The 23379-nt window shown below is 55.5% G+C and overlaps 1 protein-coding gene across 5 annotated transcripts in view; it reads right to left on the reverse strand.

Moving 5' to 3' along the window:
* The window catches only part of CEMIP (cell migration inducing hyaluronidase 1), a 142273-nt gene that overhangs the window by 47304 nt on the left and 71590 nt on the right, over positions 1-23379 (reverse strand). For 3 of the 5 annotated variants that reach the window (XM_001501771.5, XM_070266172.1, XM_070266169.1), the window contains exons 2-11: positions 18088-18198; positions 14880-15026; positions 14264-14402; positions 13333-13569; positions 10759-10938; positions 8262-8332; positions 7550-7645; positions 6864-6985; positions 1187-1319; positions 226-417 (exon numbers count right to left, since the gene is read on the reverse strand). In XM_001501771.5, coding sequence (XP_001501821.1) covers positions 226-417; positions 1187-1319; positions 6864-6985; positions 7550-7645; positions 8262-8332; positions 10759-10938; positions 13333-13569; positions 14264-14402; positions 14880-15026; positions 18088-18184 — 1414 coding nt within the window. In that variant the 5' untranslated portion in view covers positions 18185-18198. Of the gene's footprint in view, positions 1-225; positions 418-1186; positions 1320-6863; positions 6986-7549; positions 7646-8261; positions 8333-10758; positions 10939-13332; positions 13570-14263; positions 14403-14879; positions 15027-18087; positions 18199-19332; positions 20852-23379 lie in introns of those variants that run through there. The other 2 variants (XM_023649255.2, XM_023649265.2) reach the window with 1 other exon arrangement.

Consider the following 23379-nt stretch of genomic DNA (forward strand, 5'->3'; position numbering starts at 1 on the left):
CAACTGTCGGCCTGGAGCTGAGCTCAGTCTAGAGATGCCAATTCCTAGACAGGCTGCAGGTGCGTGAGTCAGAAATAAATCTGGCCACGAGATGCTAAGGGTATTTTGTTATGCAGCATTCTTACGGTGATAGCTGACTGATACGGATTTGTTGTGATTTCAGTCAACGTTAAGCCTAACGTTCTCAGAATCGTGTAGCCCGGGCGCTGGTTATGAACGTCCTACCTGCTACTCTGACCTGGTTGGGGGCGCAGGCCTTGCAGGGGAGCACCTGGAACTCTTCTGCCTGGTACATGGAGTAATCGGTACTGGCGACGACCAGGGTGTCTCCAGGCTTCCACGACCGCACGTCATCTTCCAGGTTCAGGATGGTGCTGTTGACGTTGGTGTCGACGGTGACGGTGAGCTTGGGCCTCACTGGAACCCAAGACAGAAGGGACTGAGATGCTGCCCTTTGCACTTGGCAGACTCTCGACGGCCCACCTCCGCCCCTCCCCTCCCCGAATGAGTAAATGCCAGGTTTGCCTATCCAAAACCCAAATCGCCAGGCCCACCCCACCCCGGTCTCGGGGCAGGTTTTTGAAGTCAATAAAAACCCTACCAGAAAAGGGCCATTCATCTGCTCCGGGCAGGGGAATTTTCCACTCAGTCCCCAGCTGGAGTCAAATGCGGCAGCCCCACCACACCCACTCTGCTCCAGATGTAAAACAAATATAGTTCCTCTCAACTATTATTTACAGTAGCTAGTAGTGTCTCCCCCAGAGAACGCCTCTCCGTAATGACTGCCTGCGGGAGATGGCCAAGCGCCCCCTCGAACCAACCCACCATTTCCAGCCCCTCTAACGAGCACATTGGGAACTGGGTTTAAAATAACAGCATCTAAGAGGCCACTGGCTGCGTGTCCCTGGGGGTGGGGGGGGAGATGCAGGAAGGTCAGCCCATCCACTGCCCGCCGGGGCTCCTGGACCAGGCCCTGCCCTTCCTGAAAGGCATATGGGCAGGCGGGGCTGCTGGCCCTGCCAACTCTGAGGAGCCTCCGTGTCACTGAAGTGCTCTCCATCGCAAGCTCGGCAGGAGCGGCCTGTCACTGTGATACTTGGAGCGGCCAAGCCAGCCAGCCAAGCCCGCGCCACGTGGCCGCCAGCGCCAAGAACAGAGCCACGGTCCGCAGCAAGCGGCTGCTTACCAGGCTTCCCGCAGAGGAAGCGCACCCGGTAGCCCTGGCAGGGTCGGCCCCGGTCGTAGCACGCAAACCTATAATCCTGGCCTCTTTTGTAGACAACCTCGGTGGTGAGGTTCACTCCGTCCGCCGTCGTGGCCTGGAAATGGCACGGAAATTATAGAGCAAGGTCATTTTCTTTTGGTAAAGAAGGAAGGTGATGGTTAGTGTTATAAACATATACTCGCAAGTCTAAAATCGTCCCCGTTGCAAAAACTGTTTACAGTGGTCCAAGATCATGACCCCAGCGATGGCCCCCATCAGTTTTGTCATAAGGAAAACAGTGTGAAGTTGCAGGACGGACAAATGCCTTGCCCGGGGTCTTCCAATTCTCAGCATCCCGACCCTCGATGTAGTGCTCATCACTGGGGTCATTCTTATGGGGCATCTACAACAAGCAGGCACTGTCGTAGGAGCTGGGCTGGCTTCTCATGACTCGTACCAGCACCACCACCAGCTCCATGAACAGTGGCCGACACCTACTGAGGACTCGCTATGCTCAAGCCCCTGGGACCCAAACACAGTTCCATGTCACACAAGGAGTCTTTACAACGACTCACGCCCAGGCCCCACCCTCAGAGTCTCTGATCTGATCGTGTCTGGGGTGTAGCCTGAGCATCAGGACTTTTAAACTGCAGTGGCCAACATGGTAGCCACACGCAACTAATGAAGCCTTGACACGTAATTAGTGCAAATTGAGATGTGCCGTAAGTGCAAAATATACGCCAGCTTCAAAGAATAGTACCAAGAAAAGAATGTAAAATATCTCATGAGTAATTTATTTGATCAATTCCATGTTAAAATGGTAATATTTTGGAGGCTGGCCCAGTGGCGCAGTGATTAAGTGCACACGTTCTGCTTTAGTGGCCCGGGGTTTGCCAGTTCGGATCCCAGGTACAGACACGGCACCGCTCATCAAGCCATGCTGTGGCAGGCGTCCCACATATAAAGTAGAGGAGGATGGGCACGGATGTTAGCTCAGGGCCAGTCTTCCTCAGCAAAAAGAGGAGGATTGACAGTAGTTAGTTCAGGGCTAATCTTCCTCAAAAAAAAAAAAAAATCAAAAAAAGGTAATATTTTTAAAATATATTGGGTTAAATAAAATATATTATTTGAATTAATCTTAAAAACTTAAAGTAAATAAATAAAAGCCAGCCAGGTGATTCTGAAGGGCGGGAAAGTTTGAGAGCCCTTCTTATAGTTGTGAGAGAAATGTTTACACATATTATCTCATTCCATCTTCAGGGCTACAAGGTCATTACTTGTGTTACAGATAAACTGATGCTCTGAGAGGTTGAGCAACTTGCCCAGAGTCACAAAGCCAGAAAGTGGCAGAGCCAAAACTTGAATCAAGACTCATCCAACCGCAGAGCTGGTGCGTCTGGGCCCTCCCCCGCTGCCCGCGGGGCTCACTGCCTCACGTCCTCTGTTCGGTGCTGGCCTCGTCCCACTGATCGTGGGCTCCGGGGAGGGGAAGCACCAGGTTTCTGCCCGTCTCCCAGAGCCCAGCCCGCAGCCCCGGGCGGGCACAGAGAGGGGTCTCAGCCAATGGGGGCTGCCGAGAAGGCAAGCAGCCTCAAGGCCAGGTAGGGAATTTAGGGAGCAGCTCAGAGGCACGTGTGACCCCAGCCAGCTGGGCCGCATCCCAGAGCCGGGCGTGTCTGCCTGGAGACTGGCTGTCATCAGGGACGCGCGATTTGGAGCCAGGCTGCAGCTATCATCCTCTTTGGCACAGAAACCAAAGGGACCAGGGCCGGGCCCACAGGCAGGCCAAGTACAGCGACCTAGAGAAAGGGGGTACTTTTAGGAAATGCCGTTTGAACCTGGCAGATACAGCTGTCTGGGTTGGCCAGAGAGCTGTGAGATGCGAGCCCAGCATAGTCAACCTTCAGCCCTCCCTGAAGCCCCCTACAGCCACTGACTCACACTGTCTCACAGCAGCGGACAGGCAGGCCTCACGGACCGGCACCTAGAGGACAATGCCAGGGCTTGGACAGGTGCAGAAGCTAGTGCAAGTTGTGGGCCAGCAAGCCCAGCTCCTCTGACCCCTGATGTTTCCCCCCGAGGCCAGTATGTGCTTTGTAGAGCCCTAAAATTGAGAACTGAGCCTGAGAGCATCGTTGAGTGGAGCAGGCATTTTTCAAGGTGCAATGTCCCACAACAACTTCAAGGAGACATCTGCTCATTGCTGCTTTTCTTTTCTTTCTTTCTTTCTTTCTTTCTTTTTTTTTTTTTTGCTGAGGAAGACTGGCCCTGAGCTAACATCCGTGCCCATCTTCCTCTACTTTATATGTGGAACGCCTCCACAGTATGGCTTGATGAGCAGTGCATAGGTCCATACCTGGGATCCAAACCCATGAACCCTGGGCCACCAAAGCAGAGCACGTGGACTTAACTGCTGCACCACTGGGCTGGCCCCCACTGCTTCTCTTTTTTCACTTTCTCTAACCTGTAGAATGACCTCAGTTTTGGCTAAGAAGAGTGAAAAGGGCTCTGTCACTGTTTAGTGACACCAATCTTCACTTTGGGCACAATTTTACTGTTGTTCATGATAGTAACTAATAATCATAAAATAATTAACAGTATCATTATAATCATAAAATAATAAAAACTTATAGGCACTCGCCATAGGTCAGCACTTCACATTTGGTGCTTTGAAATCAGAAAATAATCCCATGAGGGAGCAACATTATCCCCGTTTTTGCACAAGAGGAAATTGAGACACAAGTTAAGTAACTTGGCTGGGACTGTGAGGGATGCAACACGTAGGGCAGACCCCCCCAGGGTCGTGCGAGCGCAGAGTCGGCCCCTGAGAGGGAGGGCCACCTCAAACGTGCGCCCGCCCTGGGCTGCCCACTCTCCTGGCCCCAGGCCCGGTGCTGCCGATGCCCCTCGGCTCACAGAGGCAGAGCTGGTGGCAAACTCAGATCTCTCCAGTTTCAGAGCACATTTTCCTAACCACCAGGCTAACCTCCAGCTGCTATGCCAGAGCAGGGGGCGTCAGGACCACCCAGTGTAGTCTCCGCCCCAAGGAAATGCAAGTAAGGTAGGTCCCACCGGCCTCCAAGGGTGAGTGCGTTTTAAGTGAGAAAGTGGGAGGAAAGGGGACGTCAGCCAAGGGGAACTGCAAGGAGGACAAAGACATGGAAACAGCGGGGTGTGGTTTGGGCTTTGATTTTGCAGAATCAGAAACTATCCGATCTTGATGAAGCTTTCCTTGCATCGAGGTCAGCTGTGCCACTCTCGCTGCTTCCACTTTCTCTCCCACCGTGCCTAGGTCCCAGGCGTCCTTGACACACCTTCCCCTCCAGAGGGTCTGACTGTGTCAGGGCAGAGCAGGCATCTCGGGGACTCTCTGTGTGTGAGACACAGGCACGGGGGGCGGCCGCAGCCCTGAAAAGGAGCATTCGGGAGCTTGGGGCCCGTGGGGCCGTCACACGCGCCAAGTGACTCAGTAAATTGTGATTACCATACGGCAAAAACGGACACGTGGGAAGGTCAGTCCCACTCCATTCTCTCCTGTGGGTTAATCACAGGAGCTAGGGTGTGAGCTCCTGGCTGATGTGTCTGACGCTCATACAAAGGATGAAATCCTGCTTCCCTCGCTGTTGCTGACGTAGAACCAGCTGGCTCTGCTATTCTGACTTTGCAAAACCCAGGAGCGTATCCCGCATCCCACTGTTGCCTTTTATAAGCACAAAGAGATGCTCTAGCTCAGTCTGGCAGCCACTGCTGATAAAGGATGCTGGTGAGAAGCAGGGGCGAACTTGACATCTCCAGGACGGCAGCACTTTCTCCCGGTCTCCAGAGACAGGGGTCTGGCTCACTTTTGGAGGCACGTGGCCTATCTTTAGATGGCTGCTTCCACGGGCCTTTGCTTTGCCAAGGAAAAGTCAAGATCCTATTCTGGAATTGAGAGTTTTGAACTCATAAGAGGCCACCCTGCTCAGCAAAATATTGTCAAAGAACGCGCTTTTGCGGGAAGGCTGGCCCGAGCCTCAGGGTGAGGGGGGAAAACTGGTGTTGGGTCTTTTATTCTTCTCCGGACCTCGACTAGCTGACAACTTAAACTCAGGGAATTCGCTGTCAAGGATTCTCCTCTGGTTGGAAGGAAACCGGACCCTGCGACGTGGCCGCAGACCGCGGGTTCCAGAGCACACGCTCGGGGCAAACACACGTATATGTTCTTCACGGCCTCCTCTGCTGTCTCCGCGCCATCGGTGGAGTTTTATTTAATGCTTTGTCCTGGGATCAGCTGCACTGTGACACACTCTAGGAAGGAGCCTGTGTCTGTGCTGGGAGCAGAGTTGCTGGAAGAGGGGAAACGCCCAGGAAAGCTGTTTTCTGGGCACCGAGAAGTGGTCGTCTAAACAATAGTGGTTTGGAGCCGGCCGGCCGGCAGGCAGAGCCAACACCAGGAGGAATTGGTAGGACATGCAGGCACTCCTCAAGGATTTCCAAGAACACTTGGGAAGGGAGGGCTAATAAAGCCTTGACTGGAGGAACAAGATCGTGGCTACTTCAGAATTAAAGCTGGAACGTTCAGGTAGCAAGAGAAAGTTAATTCGATCTAGGAAGTACGTGCTCTGGGGGACTCAGTGCTTTTCATTCTGTTGGACCCAAGAAGAGTCTACGACTTGCAACTTTTAATCTCCGTAAATCCTTTTCAATTAACATCGGAGCCCCGTGAAGGGAAGGCCTTAGCCAAATATTAAGACAGGTCTCCCCGGCCTTCGCTAACTGCACAACCGAGTGTCCTCCTTTGGAAAAGCGGTCCTTGTCCCACAGCCCTCAACAGGGGAGGCAGAAGCCCTGCCCAGCAGGGTGCCGTGGGTGAAGCCCCGTCAGAGCACCCAGGGCCTGAGGTTAGGTGATCTGAGAGGAGGTCTGCACGAATGTTGACCACCATTTTTATTGGCTGCAAAAGGATAAAATGAGCAAGAACGGGCTTTCATGAAGGACTTCTAATTCTGTATTGAGCATTTAGGTGACCTCAACTCTTGTTCTGGAACAAGACCAGGCATAAGGAAAGAAACTCCATTTTCTTTGCCTGTGCCTTTCCTGTTGTCCACAGAGCCCAGCAGCTCACCAGCTGAGCTCGCGAATTGCGAGGGCTGCGTATTTATGCAACTCTTCCACGATGAGAAGGCTGAGGTCCCTCTGGATAGGGCGACTGCAAGTGCAGAGCTTGAGCAAACACCGTCATCCGACGATCATTTAGCTCCGAGGAGAACAAGGCGCTGGGTGTGTCTCCACCCGGGCTGGGCTCAACCTGTACCCCAAACCCAGCTGGATCTGTGCACTCAGGGTCCGGAAGGAAATCCACCGAGAAGCAAGACTGGAGTCAGACCCATCCCTGCGCTGGGCACTGTCAGCCCCGGCTGCAGAAGCAGGTTAAAGAGAAGGCAGGGAACTCGGACTCTGGGTCCGGGAGAGAATTTGAGTCCTCGCTTTGGAACCCCCGACCCGGGAGGCCTGGAGCAGAAACAAGCCTTGTTCTGTCTCTAAAATGGGAATGTTATTCTCTGCCTTACCTCTGTCGTAGAGCCCTGAGAACCACACCACTCAACTGGCAAGAAAGCTTGCGATCTGCAGAGTCTTCAACCTACAGCCTTTAGAACCACTGATTGTCTGGGGTTGGTACCTGTATATCAATGGGACGATTGCAGATCTTTCCTGGGTGAGCTGCCCGCAGGTCTGAAATTTTTTCCCCACCTTTAGTCTGCGACACTTTGTCATGTTCGAACCACTCCGTCCACTCCACATCTAGGCAGAAAGCAAAGAGCAGGGTCAGACCGGAGGGGCTGCGAGGGCCAGTGATGCCCAACGTAGTCCCAGGGACCCTCAGTGCAATGGGATTCAAACACCGTCTGCCCAGGCTTGCACGGGTACCAGAGGCTCGTAAACAATCAGCCAACTCTCCCACCTTGTAATTAAAAGGACCTCTATTGACTCTTAATTTTACAAAAGCAATAGATACTCTTCATTATTACAAAAAGGAGCAAGACAAAATCCAGCCATAAGCCCATCAAGCAAGCATTGCTGCCTTCTGCACACCAACCCCTGTGTGGGGCTACTGGAAGGCGGGTCCTGGTCCGTGCCTTTGCCCGGCGCAGAAAAGGAATCCCACGGGGGACGCATCCCTCTGGGCTGTTGGCTGCTGTGGCCTGAGGAATTGAAGACAGCTTTCTGTTGCAAACTCAGTTGACTCTGCAACAGTGAAGGGGTCTTACTGGCCCAAGAGAAAAATCCTTGTTCTGCAAAGATAGCAAAACCCAGCCTTTATCTCACTGGTGGGTAGGTTGTACCAGGTCATCCCAAACGCCTCACCTTGAACCCACTCGCTGGAGGAAGAGACGTTGAAATGCTCGCCGTGCTCCGACCGGAACAATTTGAACACCCGGGCCGCCGCGGAGCCGCGGTGTCCTGTCAGAGAGACGAGGCGTTAGCAACACGACAGACCCCCAGCTCCAGGAGGATGCAGTTCCAAGGCAGAGAAAGCCCTCTGTCTACACAGATGGATCCTGAGCCATTTATTTAAAAAGAAAGTGTCAGGTCACTCTTCCCACTTGGGAAGCAGACTCCTGTCCCTTCTTCGGTCAGATTAGATCAGACCAGTGTAGGCAGGGCCTGCCTCAACCTTCTCCGGGCATAGGAACCACCAGCACGTGGTGAGGGCCCCTCCAAAGGGTCCTTTTAGCTCAAAGCATTGCCCACACTGGTTGTCCCAGTTCTCGTCTTTCCTGTGTCGCTTGTTTTGAATTAAGTCAATGACGAGTTCTTTGAAAACGTAAATGTTATCTGACTGGTTGACCTTAAGTCAGTGTTGACGTTTTTTTTTTTAATTGAGTTAATGATAGGTAAGTCAGTGTTGACTTTTGACGCTTCCACTCAACACGGCCAGTCAAGCGGCCCGTCCCTCGACTGGTGTTGGGAGATGCGGAGCTGTGTCCCGAGGGATGTGGGTGGTCCAGAGAGACCCTGAGCCTCTTAGTCAGAGAGACACCCGAGGGAATCCGGCCTCCCGCCCGCTGTGCGTTACCCTGATATTCAATGTGGTCTTCGACAGAAGAAGAGGGGCTTCCTTTCACAGTTATAAAACTCCACGGGTGTCTGAAAGGAACAACAACAGAAAGTCAGGGCCCTCGCTGTCTGAGCCCGTCCTGGAGGCAGAGCCGACACAACGTCGCACACAGGAGCGGCCACATCAGCTTGTGGGCTGGCCCCACGCACAAGCCTTTCTTTGCAGCATGGGCTCCCCAACCTCCCGGCCACCTGATGATGGCGCACTGTGAGCCCCCCAGCTCCATTCTGGCAGGAGACGGGGTATGAATCGTGAACAGACAAACCCACAGACCTTCGCACCACCTGCCGGGCCCGACAGGGTCCTGAAGCAAGTGCTCTGACTCCCTTAGGAAAACAAGGAACAGGGTCCAAGAGAGACGGGTCAGTTCTCTGAGGCCCAGCTGCCCTAGAGCTAAGCTCGGGGAAAACCCCAGCAGCTAGGTGACTGATTACCCAGCGGTCTGCCCTGGGCCCTGGGAAGGAAGGAAAGAGATACCCCGTCTTCTTCATGGAGCAAAGGAGGAAAGAAGATGTAAGGTTTTGAAAAGTGTGTCCCCCTCTTTCCTCCATCGGACTGGAAGGTTTGCTCACCCGTTCTTGTCTTCCCCACTGAGGCCTCATATAGCCTCTCTCTTACTATGAGGTATCAATTGGTTTTAGTCCTCAGTGGCTTTTATTATTTCTGTTTTGATCTCTTATCTTGGGAAGTGAGTCTTTACTGAGGTTGGAGATTTCACCCTGTCGCTCTCTTGCATAAAATCCTTCCATGGCTCCCTATTGCCCTTTGGATGAAAACCAAACCCCTCGGCACAGAGCAAAAGACATCCTGTGCCCTCCTCCCCAGCCTCATCGCCTGCCCCTCCCACTCTTGCACACCCTCCCCACGTCCCCCACGGCTTTGGCGGAGCCACACACTCAGCCCTGGGCCTGCACCCTGAGTCTCTCGGGGGCATCTACTTGCCCTCATCCTCACCTGGAGGTCTGAGCCAAAGCCCCCTTCTGCCTTTTGCCCCCTCTTGCTCTCTCACGCCCCGTCATCGTTGCCATTTAACATCTCTCTCCCACGAGAGCTCAGGACCCCTAGTCCAGCCTGGTGCCTCACGCCAATATCCGCTCAACAACCACTTCTTCTATGAAGGAACAAATGGCAGGTCCAAATCTCGGTTCTTCTGCTGATTTTAGACACTTTGAGTTTATCATTCAACGTGTGTCTCTACAAACGAGGGGTAATTCCTGCTTGCCTATCTCCTTTATCCATGGGAGTGGCCGAGACAAAACCTGGCACGCAGCCTCCCCGGGGCTCTTGTTTGTAAGGAGAGAATGTTGCTGACCTTCCCTGAGTCCTTACTCTGTGGAAGACCCGACGGCAAATATTTTGCTCCCCTTATCACATTTATTTTCCCGAAGGCCCTTTGAGACGCCTCCTGAGAGACCCCACGTTACAGGCGCGGGAGCCGTGCAGAGCAAGGGTGAGCCCTCACAGGAGGCGCAGCCCGGACGCAAATGCAGGCCAGATCAGACACCAGACCTCTGACCTTCTTCTGCTGAGCTTCTAAGTAACCAGCCCCTGCGTGGTTCTCCCTCTCATTGTAAGTTAATAAACGGGCCTTTTGGTTTATGCAACCATGAAATGGAAGTGCCCTCAGTCTTTGCTAACCAAGCAGCTTTGTGATGCCAAGGCGTGGCTGTCGTCCGTCCTTGGCTGCTGAAGTTTCCTGCCCAGATCCTTCCAGAAGGAGCAGCCCCGGGGCTCTCAGAGAATTGACCGGAGCGCCTCTCCCTGCCCCCGGGGAACCTCTGCCCAGCCAGTAAAATTGCCCCGAAAAGGCTCCATCCTGGCCCCGATCTTGCCCACCATTATCTCCAAACATACACGGGACCGATGACCTCAACTTTCCACTGAGGCGAGATCTGATTCAACATGATAAAAAGGTGTGGTGACTGTGGGGTAAACGGGGTGCACGGCATTTTCTCGGTGCCAATGCGTGTGCATGCCAAAGTCAGGCGGGACGCTGCGATCCCAGGCAAACACACAGCAGAGCACATCAAAGGGCCCGTCTCCCCGGGGGCTCGGCTGGGCAGAGACACTTTGTCTGATCTCCAAACAAATGTCTGCCACCCCCCAGGGCACATCCCGACCCCTGGGCCACCAGCATTTGCTGCACCTCTGAGGCGTGGCTCTCACACACAGCAGATGCTGAGCGAATACTTTGTAAGTGGTTGACCGAAGGCGTTCATATTAACGAGATTTTTTGTGTTTTAAGAGCAGAATGTGCTTGTAAGGAAAACCAGACTCCCTCTAAGAACAAGCCCGCATGTGTCCCATGCACATGGATAACACGCCTGCATCTCCCCAAGTCACCACCGAGGGTGGAGTGGCCCCGGGGACACGAGGAGGGAGGAGGCCATTCTGCCTGGGATGGTGTTGTGCTTCCGTGTCCTGGAGCCTGGGCGGCGGAAGGGATGGGCGATACCTGAACCCAAGGTGTAGGAAGTGCTTGCTGCCCAGTCTGGTCATCGCCTTCCGGGCCACGTCATCCAGGTTTCGAGATCCCTCATCGTTCACGGCAATGGACAGGATCCTGCCGTCAGGCACGGCATTCAAGGACTGGACCAGGCGCTCGCTCTCCTTCTTGGAGCTGTAGGTGTCGAACCTGCAAAGGGCCGAGAGAGGGGATTTCAATAGTCAGGAAAGCAGCCCAAAAAGAGAGATCAAAGCACATGTCTATAGCGCCATGCCACCCAGAGAACCCGAGGGCCGTGATTTTTAAAGAAAGAAGCTTTTGTTACAGCAAAAACGGGTGATCTCAGACTTGACACACATAACCCATCCTCATACAGACAAAATATCCATGAAATACAGATCTTGACAAATCTATACAAGAATTTACAAAGGAAAGATAGAATTTTGTCACGATCCCCACTCTCCCGCACATTAAGTATAAAGATTTTGTGCAATTACAATGGAAATTCCAAAAGAATTTGTCTTGGGGCTTAACAAGCAAAAATAGTTCTCAAACGAATCTAGAAAAATAAACCAGCACGAATAGCAAGGATTTTGGAAAAGGAAGGCACTGGAGGTAGGGCGGTGGCTGGATAGGCGTCCCCGAGTCCTCAAACTTGTTTCGACTGTTTGCATAACCTGGTACGACCCCACCTGGGCCCCTTGTTCTCCCCCGCCCCTCCCCAGGAATCGTCGCTGCAAGCTGAACACCCCTCAGTGCCCCGCAGCCACACTGCGTGCCCACTCCTGTCTTTACTTACTCATCTCAGCTTTTTCCCACCTGATCTAACGCTTGATACCTTTCAAGAGCCGACCCAAGTTCTTATTTATGTGCGTGTGTATGTGTTCAGTGTTTATGAACATCTCCACTCACATACATTCAGCTGTCAGATTCCCGAGGCCACTGACACACACTTTGAGCAAAGGAGACTGGGGAGGAGACAGCATTCTGCCTCTGGAACCTCCACATCCGCCGTCGGGACAACTTCTCGCCATCCAGTTCAACGATGAAGTCACCGTAAGGTGGGCTTGCTGCCACAGCCAGGCTGCGCGGACTTCAGAAGCAGCACACGACAGAGGACTCTGTTCTCTCGTGAGAAGCAGGGGGCTCTCTGACATTCTTAGTGTCAGTCATGCTCATCCTGGCTTCACTGTCACCTGCGGGCTGAGGATTGCTCAGCCCTGGGCCACGGCAGATGGCTGCCACCAGAGCACCGTGGAGGCGAAATAGTGGCCAAGGGTCTGGGCAGATCTGGGTTTGCATCCTGGCTCCAGCGTTTACCAGCGTTATGACGCTCAGCAAATTCAGCCCTGCTGAGCCTCAGTGCTCTCACCCGTGTCATGTGGAGAGTCACAGCACCTGCCTCCCAGGGGGTTATGAAGACTCGGTTGTACATGGTGGATAAAGTGGTTAACGCAGCGTGTTGCACAAAGCCGAGTGATTGCGTTATCGTTTCTAATATCGACCAGAGCTCGAGGTGGCTGTGCAGCCTGCGCCTGTGTCACAGTGTTCCTGCCGCCTTCCTGCGGACCCTCACGCCTCCTGCCCTGCTCCTGAGGGTTCCAGGACTTCCTCCTCCAGCAGCCCCAGGACAGCTCGACCCTGCTTGCCTCCCCCCGCCACGTCCTTCCTGGGGTCTTTCCCTTGGAACCTCTGCAGGGCCAGGACAAGAGCCCCCGGGAGCGTGCAGGGCAGGCCCAGCCTCTGCAGAATCCACCAGCTTATACCAGACCAGGGAGGGGAGAGATGAGGGAGCGGGAGACTTGCCCTCGCTGCCTCCTGAATGTCTCAAGGTCATCCAAGGTCATCCACCTCTGGGGCCGCTGCTCCTACCTGAGTCCTCGCCAGCGACATCTCTCGCCTAGACCACGCAGAAGCCTCCGTGCCACCCCCGCCGTCTTTACTGTGGCCTACACCATCCACCCTTTCTCTACACAGCAGCCAGAAGCTCCTTTCAAGTCAGATCATACCCATCCTAACAACCTTCGGTGGCTTCCAGTCCCACTTAGAACAAAACCCGCCTCCTGCCCGTGGCCTTCAAGCTCCTGCCCCTGCCTGAAATTCCGACATCATCGTGTCATGTTCCCCTTGCTGTCTGTGCTGCACCTCCCTGCTGGCCCTCCTGGCTGGCAGGACATCATGCAGTTCTGGCCCCGGGCCCTTTGCACCTGCTGCTCTGTGTCCTGAACACTTTCTCTACCTCACCCTCGCCCTGCAGTTCTCAGCTCAGACATGCTTCCTCGCCCTTCCCTTGATGGAAAGTGGTCTCCCTAGTCACTCTCCACCATTTCACGAGGTCTTTTTTCCCCTAACTACCTATTATCACAATCGGGGACTGTGCTGTGTGTGTGTGTGCGAGCGCACGTGCTTGCTCCTGTTGAATTGGGCTTCACGAGGCAGGTGCCTGGGGAAGGAAGGACGGAAGTCCTTGAAGTCAGGGGGGCCCGTCTGTTTCATGGGAGCAGCATCTGGCCAGGGCACATGCTCTGGAAGTGGATGTTGAATGAACGAATGAGTGTGTGTGTAAGTGAAGGCAGAACTTACCGGTCAGAATGTATGACGGCCCCTGATTTGGGGTCAATGACATGAACGATGACGCCACGGTGACCCCAGCTCCTTTCAAAAAAGTAGCCGCCCTCCTCCATTCCGCCCGGGTGCAGCGTCTTGTTCAGAAATGTCCAGGAGAGCTTCTTCTGTCCGTGCAGCTCGAGGGTGCCTCCTCTGCCGACCCCGATGTACTTCAGGCTGTAGTAAGGGTCCGGTGGGAGACCTTCGTCAGCCCTGCGAGAGAAAACAGCTCTTCAAAGCCAGCCGATGCCTCTCCTTGTGGATGCTGAGCCCAGGGGGATCCCACCCTCCCCGTGGCCACCACAGAGCCGGTCACCTTGGGGATCAAACAAGGTTGGGAGAAACCGCATTAGCAACCAGATCCCCCTGAGCCAGACCAAAACGAGGCCACGCAGCCAAGTAGAAACGCTTCTCCTTGATCCCCGTGCTGGCGCTTCTTTTCCTTTCTAAGTATTTTATATTTTGGTCCCTATCAGGTGTGGAACCCCCTGGACATGGCCTGCAGACCCCTGCGTATTCTTGCCGGCCACTTCTTAGGACTCTCAACTGCTGGAAGAGAGGGCACAGCCAGAGGCCAACCCCACGTGGGCCGTTTCTTTATCTTGTCCGTCGTAATGTTAGGTCAACATTCGCAGAGGCTCCCTGAGCCGTGACATGACAGGAAGGCGGCTGAAAGCCTGGCAGGGACCTCTGTAACTGAAGTCCGGACCCCGGCCACCATAAAAATGCTCCAGCTCACTCAGACCTCCAACATCTGTCTCGCTGGTGATTACAAGCTGGCAGCACGTAGTAATAATGCCTGTCTTGCCCTAAAACCTCGCCGTCTTGCCTCCCTCTCTCCCTTGAAAACCCTCCTTCCCGTCAGATCCAAGAGTAACATTTGACCCTGGAGAAGCTGTCTACCCACCTTCCGTACAAAACGATGCTAAAATTGCCCTGGAAAGGGCAGAGGGCACTCCCAGCATGCAGCTCTCCTCCGTTGTCAATCAAGATGTGCCGGGTGCGCAAAACAATTGTCTCGTCGTGGTCTTTAATGACCAGCTTTCCTGAGAAGGCAGGGATGGGGCGGGGTTTCAGAACGTGAGGGTTGGTGGTGAGGTGCTAGCAGAGCCGAGGGCAGACCTCCCGGGCCCCCCTTCTCATGCAGGCAAGGAGACCATCTTTCAAACACTTCTGTGCTGGCTGCACTTGTAAGCGGTCACTTTGCTTTTCGCTCTGCCTTGCAATGTGTAGATCAATAATGCCTGCCTGGTCACCGCCATCACTGCAGGCTCTGCATTCAATGAGCGAGCAGCAGTAAGGAGGTTCCTCCATAAATGCTGCTGTCACTGACATTGGACCTCTGACAAGCCCTTCCTAAGTGCTTGTCGTTGCTGACGGTCATTGCAAACCACCTGAAGCTCTGACACGAACCTGGAGCACATGACGTTGTTTCTGTCCACCTGAAGCTACGCCAGCCTGCATCTCCTTCTCTAGGATGTGAGGCCGCGGAGGGGCAGAGAGCGGGGGAGAGACCAGCTTACCTCCGTCTGTGATGTGGATGGAGTGGACCGTGGCAGAAGAGGTGAGCAGCAGTGTTCTGCCCCGGCCAATGTGCACACGGTGGTCCTGGTTGTGGCCGGGGCTCCAGGGCTGCAGCTTGGGGTCCCGGTCAGGACACTCAGATGCCGCTGCCAAGGACAGAGAGATGTCATCACTCCCATCCACCAACCCCACCAAGCAAGGATCCCCACTGACCGCAAGGGCAGCTCTCGTGCATCTTGTCGCTCCTGCCTGCTCTCTCCTGGAGCTGAAAGCAGGACCTCAGAGAGCAAGGAGACCCCCTGGGAGAGGAGCCAGGAGCCCGGGGTGCAGTCCGTGTCTTTCCTTAGTTCATTATGCATCTGTGAATAAGCCACTTCCCTTTTCTGGGCTCAGATTTTCCATTTACAAAATGAAGGGTAGACCAGATGACTCCTCAAGACATTCCAAGACCTAACGTGAGGCAAGCGTTCACCCAGGTTACTTGCACTCCAAGACCCTTTCCTTTGGGAGGCAGCATTTGAGGAGTTAACAAGGCCTTTTCCCCTTCTGCATGAGAATCTGACTTTTAGTTCATTTTCTAGCTCTGTTCCCCTGGAAACCTTAGAAAGATGGTGTTATGTAAACTATGTCACCAAGCAACATGCTCAGGACAGAAGTGACCCCTGACTGGCAGCCGGCGTCTAAACTGGGAGGAACCACACATGGTTTATCTTTGTCCCCAGTGGCGATGGCATGCTGCGGGCTCCCCGAGGGCTGGGCCCTCCCCTGCTCTGTGGAGCACAGTGTGGGGGCTCGGCGTGCATTTGCCGAGTCTCGCTCCCCATCCCACCCTCCCCGGCCCCATAACACCCCTCCTTCAGGCTCCGTCTGCCCCTCTGTCAGTCCTAACTCAGTCTCTGCATCGCTTTCATCGAGAAGAGGATTTCCCATTCTTGGGAGTTTGACTGGAGCAGCTCTGCCAGCTGTAAACCCCAGGGGACTCGGGGACGGAAGGAGCCAAGAGAAAATGTGGGGCTCGCACGTCAGCGGACTTTCCATCTTGGTGGGAGCGCAGGGTTGCCAGCGAGCTGCCAGGAGGGGCTGGGGCAGGCTCTCTGCCTCAGCACTCGGCAGCCGAGGACGGTCACGAGGGCTCCAGCCACTGAGGGGTTTCTGAGGGCCACAGCCCATCCCCGGTTGGTCTTCAGACGGGGCATGCGCTTGGCTGGCTTCCTGCAGAGGCCAGCCCGAGACCCTGGGCTGCCCTCCACCTCGTCCAAGGAAGTGACTCCCCAGACGTGTGGCACGGAGCCACGAGCATCTGAGAAGGAGTCGTTCCAGACCCCCGGGGACAAAGCGCTGGGGAGTCACTGCCCACACCCCCAGGACTCAAGGCCGGGCCGACTGCCCCTCTCCTCTCTGAGCGCCACACTCGCGCCTGCACCAGCCTTTGCACCTGCGTCTGGAGGCGGTTGGCCCAGCCTTGAGGCTCTCCTGCCATTAGGAGCACAGTTCCCAGAGACCCAGCTGCTCTGGCCCCCAGCACAAGCACAGCAGTGACGAGAGGGGCTCCTTCCTTGGGGCCGGACATTTTGCTCTTGGTAAAGGTCAGTTTCAGGGGATTTGCACTTGTGTGCATCAGTGAGTAGCTGGAAACCGTCAATGCCTCAGCCACCCTTCCCGGGAGGGGACACAGGAGGCCAGACGGAGAGGGAAGACAAGCCCCACCTACTCGGGGCATGAATGCCAGGGGCCAGCTTCCTCTGACGTCAGAGGGATGCACAGACCAGCGGCAGCCAGAGGCACTGCCCCCTATCCAGACGGCGCCACCCACACAGAAGAGAGAGGTCGAGGACACGGGGGAAATATCCACGGAAGCTGCCAATCACACCCGCCCGACACCCCGAGGTGGATCACGCTAAAAGGGAAAGGCAAACCCAGCTCCTAGCAGAGTCTGTGCCCTCTCGGTGTTTATTAATTGAAGAAACGACGGAAGGATAAAGGAGCGAATTCAGGGACACTGCCAATTGTTGCATCGAGAGTCAAAATATGGACTTCTTGCTACGTCCCCTCAGGAAAGGAAAGATTCCACAAGGAATCACTTTGAGGGAATTTCACCAATTACGATTAGAGATGACTTCCTCCCATGAGGGAAGAAAACAGAACATCACACGGTGTGAGGTCCTTTCTTCTTAGGGTAGAAAAGCATCCAGCTCAATTCATAATAATAGCACTAAAAGAAGGAGCAATGGATGGGGATGGCCACATTACTAACCCTCTAACAACATGTAGAAACTGCCACCGTCTCTCACCTTCTTCTTCCTCAGGTTTTGGTTATTTGCTGTTTTCTGCAGCCCACACAAACGCCCCTTGTGGCTGTGAATGTTAACTTGCAATCACTCTGAGAAAAAGCAGACGATGTAGAGAAAAATAGATCGAAATCTCGTCTCGAACATCACGGCTGACAAGGGGCTTTCGTGCGGCCGGATCTTAGGATGGCAAAGTGGTTTGGAAAATTTGAATTGGTTGCCAACATTTAACAGGCAGGGAGCTTTCACATAAAAATCTGGATTTCTGCCTTCTCTTAAAAATTTGCAAGATCCTGGGCTGGCCCGGTGGCGCAGCGGTTCAGTGCGCACGTTGTGCTTCGGCGGCCTGGGGTTCGCGGGTTCGGATCCCGGGTGCGGACATGGCACCGCTTGGCAAGCCATGCTGTGGTAGGCATCCCACATATAAAGTAGAGGAAGATGGGCACGCATGTTAGCTCAGGGCCAGCCTTCCTCAGCAAAAAGAGGAGGATTGGCAGTAGTTAGCAGGGCTAATCTTCTCCAAAAAAAAAAAAATGCAAGATCCTGCAACAGGGGCCCCACCGTCACACTTGGCAGCCATCAGCCAGAACTGCGAGGCAGGTGTCCATTTAGAGATGCCTGAACTCGCAGGTGACCGTGGCCCTACCTGGCCAGCTTCACTGGTTTGTGTCACATGCCCGGCTCCCGTAGACACGGAGTTTGTAACCCCTGAGTCTAGTCCAAACCCTTCCTTGTGTGGATTACGAAACCGAAGCCCAGGACGAGACTTGCCTGGGATCCAGGAATTAGCAGGGGTAGGTCAGACCCCGCCCGACCCAGCCCAGTGGCTCCTTCTCCCGGCCTCCCAGAAGCCTCGCTTTGACCAGGGGCTGTGCCTTCCCCCTTGAGATGCGGGTCCAACCGCTTTGCGGCGGCTCACCTGTGGAGACGGCCCCAGGGAAGTGGGCCAGGAGGAGCCCGCTGAGGGTCAGCATCGCCTTGAAGCAGAAGTCCTGCCAGCCGCGGGCAGCTCCCATCCTGGCAGCGCTCCCTGCAAGGGAAGCATAAGTCAGACCTGCGGCCTCTGCAGGCTAGAGTCAGCATGCGGGGCAGACACCGACGCAGCCAGGGCCACACGCGCACACGGGGCAGTGCCTGCACGGCACCCTCCAGCCGGCCGGCGCGGAGTCCTCAGCCAACACGACGCAGGGCTGGGCAGATCAGGGCGTGCAAGCCCCGTCACATCCTGTGTCCTGCAGCTCCGAACCCCAGCGAGGGATGGAATTTCATCCTTGGCACTCACATGCCCTCTCTTCCAGAATGAAGCTTTCTTTTAAGACACAGAAAAATGGAAACTACTCCTACGGAATACGAGCTGGAAATTAGAGGCCACCAGCTTGCTGTGTGATCTCAGCTGATGAGATTAACCTCTCTGGGCCTCAGTGCCCTAATCTGGAACATGAATGTAGACTGGCTGACTTCTAACCCTGACCCCACCTTTATCAGTCTAGCTTCTGAAACAAGCCTTGGTAACAACGTTGAAACACCAATACAGATGCCTATGTATCATGAACCCTCTTCACACCACCTAGCTAAGGGGAAGGATTAAGTTCTGGCTGTTACAGCAGAAGGACAGTCTGTGAATTGCAGGAAATGCCCCTAAGGGAGGGCAGGAAGACTCTCTCCCCTCTTCCTCCTTCCTGCTGGCTAGAATGTGGATATGATGGCTGGATCTTCAGCAGCTCTCTTTGGCCATGTAGTGGGAGCCAGGCACCAAGGACGGCAAAGCAGACAGAGAGAAAGAACCTGGGCTCCAGCCCCTTGGAGAACTGAAACGGCCCCAGGCTATGGGTTTATTTTTATGTGAGAGGGAACTAAACCCCTATTTTCATTAAAGTCACTTATTTTTTTCCTTCAACTCATACAGAAGGTGAATATGGGAATCTGTCTAGATAAACCTCAAGACAGGAACTGTGAGAGAAAGATGCCAGATTCCCCTTTCAAGATAGAACGCCACTTGGGGAAACATTTTTGTCCTCAAGTCCTAGGAGGCACACACAGCTTCCACGCCCATGTCCCCAGAGACAAGCAGACACGCTCCCACACTGAGAAAGGGGCCCGAATCCGTCTCACAATGCAGAACCACCCTGTGAACCAGCTCAGAACAGATCTGACCGTCCCTGACCTTCCAGCTCGGGTGAAGGGCTTTGTAGGAGCCCAAGGAGCTGGGCAGGCGAGGGGGCTGCACGGGAGCAACCGGGCCTCCACGTGGTCCCCACGCCCAGGTGTGCCGGGCCGGCCAAGGGAGGAAACGATACTCTTAGAATCGAGGCCAGCGGGGTCCTCTCATGGGGCACCCAGCCTGGCCCGGCCTGATCCGCAGAGAACAACAGGGCCCATTCTAGCGGCTTTGGCCGATTGCTGCAGTCGAGCATCACAGCGCCTGGAACGGCGCCTTTCCCACGGCCCCGAGAGAGAAGTGTCGGCTTTCACGCTCTTTGCAGTGGAAACGAGGGCACGCCAGGGACAGGAGTGTCCCGTGGTCCTCAGGGGAAGGCCAGGGCCCTGCTCTCAAGTCTCAATCTGTTTAGAAAAGCCAAACACAGTTTGCTGCCTGCTGCCGAGAAGCCCCGAACGGCCGTGGGGCTCCTCGTAAGGGAAGCTGGACTTTTGGGCCACGAGCCGGCATCTTTGCCTGGTAAAGTCATGTGACAGATGCTGAGGCTGGAGGTGACAGGGTGCGGAGGACAGTCTGGGTCCGGTGACCCCCGTCAAGGCATCTCCTTCGTGGGCCTCGACTCCCAGTGTGCGCCGTGGGAGGCTGGCACGTGGGGACACTGCAGCTCTGAATGCTTCTGAGTACATTACTGGTCATTCCAAAGACAGAAAAAAAGTACCTTCTGGACAGACGTAAAAACAATTCCACTGGAAGGAACAGCGCTCGAAACCTCTCGTTCCTAACGTTAAAGAGGCCTCGTGCTGTCTCAGAGCATGCCATGTCCGAGCCATGGGCAGCAGAGAGCCCTCCGGCCGTAGAAGCGAGTGCCGCATCGCTGGGGCTGTTCCCCCGTGCGGTCTCGCCCGTGGGCAGCTTCCAGTGCCCAAGCACAGAAACCCTGGAAACCTTCTGTTGAGGGGAATCCCAAAAGGGTCTCAAACTTCACTGGGGACTTCTCGCCAAGGGAGGGCAGCTTCCCCAGTTGGCCACGAAGAGCCTTGTGGAGATGGGAGATGGGACTCGGCCTGCCTGCTGACAAGATCCTGACTCGAGTTGGCTCCCTGCTGTCGAGGGCCTGGGAGGGCGCACTGGCTGGCGGTGCTGCAAGTCTCCGGGGAGGCTGTTGGCAGGGATGCTGACCACTGGCCATGCTGGGTGCTGATGGCCCGAGTAGGCTGCTCCTTCAAGGGTGCGGGGAGCCCTCAGCAGACCCGTGTGGGAGGAGAGCCTGGCATGCTTTTTCTAAGGCCTGCACTTTGGGATGTTCCACGCGTCTTTGCGATAACAAGCAAGTGGTCCAGAAGCTCAGCATCCCCGGGGCCAGCGGCTGCTCGTCCTTGAGTCTGCCAGGCCTCGCGGGGACAAGGGGAGGCTGGAGCAGAAGCAGGAAGGAGCGAGGCTGCCCACCATCGCACACCAGCCCATGGTCTTGGATCCTCCCTCAGGCCGTCCCGGCCACAGCCGACTGGGGTCCTGGGCTTGTCACCTGCAGGGCGAGAGGGCAGAGGGTTACTGGGGTCTCCAAAGGATCCGGCCAGACCTGCCCCGAGTAGCCACACAGACACGGCCCAGCCTGGGGCCCCGGAGGAGAATTCCCACAGCCGCAGAGGCCGTGGAGCCCAGGATCTCCTCGGGGGCCATCGGGAGCAAGGGGACAGGGAGGTAGGGAGAAAGTCAGTCCACGCACTGAGGCGGGGGTGAGCCGAGGCCTGCGGGGCCATCTAGAAGCTTATTTCAGGGACTAAGACGGCCCAGGATGGCCATCGCGCTCCCCATCAAACCCGCGCTGAGACAACTGTCATTTCAGGGAAACCTAGACAGGGCTCAGCTCAGCGACGAGCAGCCCAGCGTGGGGACCAGGAGCCTGGCTCCAGAACCTTCCATCCCAGCCACACAGCTTCCATGGGGGAAACCGTCTCACCCCCGAGGGCTCGCTTCTTTGTCTGTAAAACTGGAATGATGCACCCTAAGTCCAAGGTCGTCGTGAAGGACAAATGAGATGCTCCATATGAGGAGCATACAGCTCCGTGCGAGACCCGTGGTCAGTACCCACGTCGAGGGAGCCACCAGAAACCGTGGAACCAGGAAGGCAGAGGCCAGAGATCTGGGTCCCTCAGGACAGAGGCTCCTCTGACAAGTCCACGCACAGAAACCCTTTCCCGACATTCCGCAGCAGGGCCCCGCCCTCCTCCCCTGAATCTGGCAGTGGGCCGCCTCTCGTCCCAGCCAGACCTGCCCTCCCCAGGTAGAGGAAGGCACCGCTCTGGTCACCTGGTCCTGATGGAGCATCCCCAGGGAGGAGAAGGAGGCGGCAGACAGGGCAGCCCCCGCCTCTGGACCACAGGGGCCCATAGGGGGAGCCCCGACTTGGAAATCTGCACAGTCCTGCGCCCTCCCTCAGGGGAGCCACCGTCAGCCGTCTCCTTGGGTGGGATGTGCAGGACTGCGGTTGGGGACCCACCTGCCTCCCAGAGAGAAGCACTTAGAAGACCCTTCGCTCTGCAAATCAGAGCATCCCCAGGGAGCTCCTGGAAACAGTCTCCTCGGGCTCAAGCTACCACCCGCCCAGAGTCTCTCATCGCTGTGAAGATCAAAACACTCCAAAAAGCCCAGGGACGACCCAAAGCCCAGTCCTTTCTCCAGGAACTGTGCTTCCGGCTCCTAAAGATGAAGTGGCCTGCCACTGAGCGTCGGGCTCCCAGCACGCAGGGTCCGCGTCTCAGCAAGCCCCCCAGGCGACTCGGACGCCTGCTCCAGTTTGAAAAACACTGACTCAGTGTTGACTCAGCTCAAAGAGACTCTTGTGGACTGTCTGTAAAAGCGTCAGCCTCGTGAGTATCTGACGGGGCGTCGGCCAAGCGCCAGGCATTCAGGCTGTTTCACAAGCTAGACCCAAATTTGAGCCTCAGACCTGCCCTTAAGAACCACGTACGAACTCTGTCATTCATTTAACAACCCAAGCCTCAGTTTCCCCAGCTGTGAAGTGGGGAGTAATTGAGCTGCCTATGGGGCTACAGGGTGGGACGAGACGATGCACGTGACCTGTGTGGCACGGAAAGTGGCCCAGAGTTACACCCCATAAATGTGCACTCGTCACTGTCATCCGTGTCTGGCTCCCGTTTGCTGTCTGATCAGGTGACCGTCAGCCTGACTTCCCAAAGCAGATTTTTAGGAGCCTCTTTCACTCATCAGTCGGTACTGAAGAGGCATCTCTAAACAAGGTGTGGGTCCTCAAAGCTGGACGTAGAGGCTTTACGGGGGAAACCCACCCCCACAGGGCAGTGCATTTATGGAACGGGGTAGGGGGTACACAAATGCGACCACATGGGAGCCCCATGCTGGGCTCTGGGCTGGTTCTTCCTGGATAATGGGCCCCAGGACCCCGACACAGGAAGCCTCCTTCTTGGAAAGAGGACATGGGCCAGTGGGGAGTTCCTGCGGCCTCAGAGGCCTGGGGGCTGCGGGAGGAGGCCCGTCCGTCCCGCAGTTTGGTTCAGCGTTTTGCTCTTGGAGGGGCTTTGCCTGCCCCTCCTCCAGGAGAGGAGAGGAGGGAGATGACCATTCACACATCCCACCCTTCTGGAAGGTTCCGTGGATGGAGACACCACACCTGCTGGCGAGGGGGTCTGTTAGGAAGATAGTCAAGGGGACGGACAGAGACACAGCCCAGGGGGCAGGTCCGTTCTCAGCCCCAGACCGTGAGACTAACTTCCCAGCGGTCCCTGGCTTCCCTGACTTCGTGTTGTTTCGTGTCCTCCCCGTGCCCACACTCCCCCTTCGGAAATCTGTAGCTTGTTCTGAGATTCCATTTCTCCCTCCCCGAGGAGATCTCCCTGGCCCTAAAGTCTGCACCAACTGCTTCCTCCTCTACCCCCACAGCCTGTCAATCGAAACTTTCTCTAAAGTGTCTCATTCCCTGGAACTTACTGAGTGATTTCCCCGAGGCTCCCCGAGGGCAGGGCCTCCGTAGACCGGTTTTTCTTTTTCCGCAGCAGCCTGGCGCACAACGGCTGC

The sequence above is a fragment of the Equus caballus genome, chromosome 1 (genome assembly GCF_041296265.1).
Source record: "Equus caballus isolate H_3958 breed thoroughbred chromosome 1, TB-T2T, whole genome shotgun sequence".
NCBI classification, from domain to species: domain Eukaryota; kingdom Metazoa; phylum Chordata; class Mammalia; order Perissodactyla; family Equidae; genus Equus; species Equus caballus.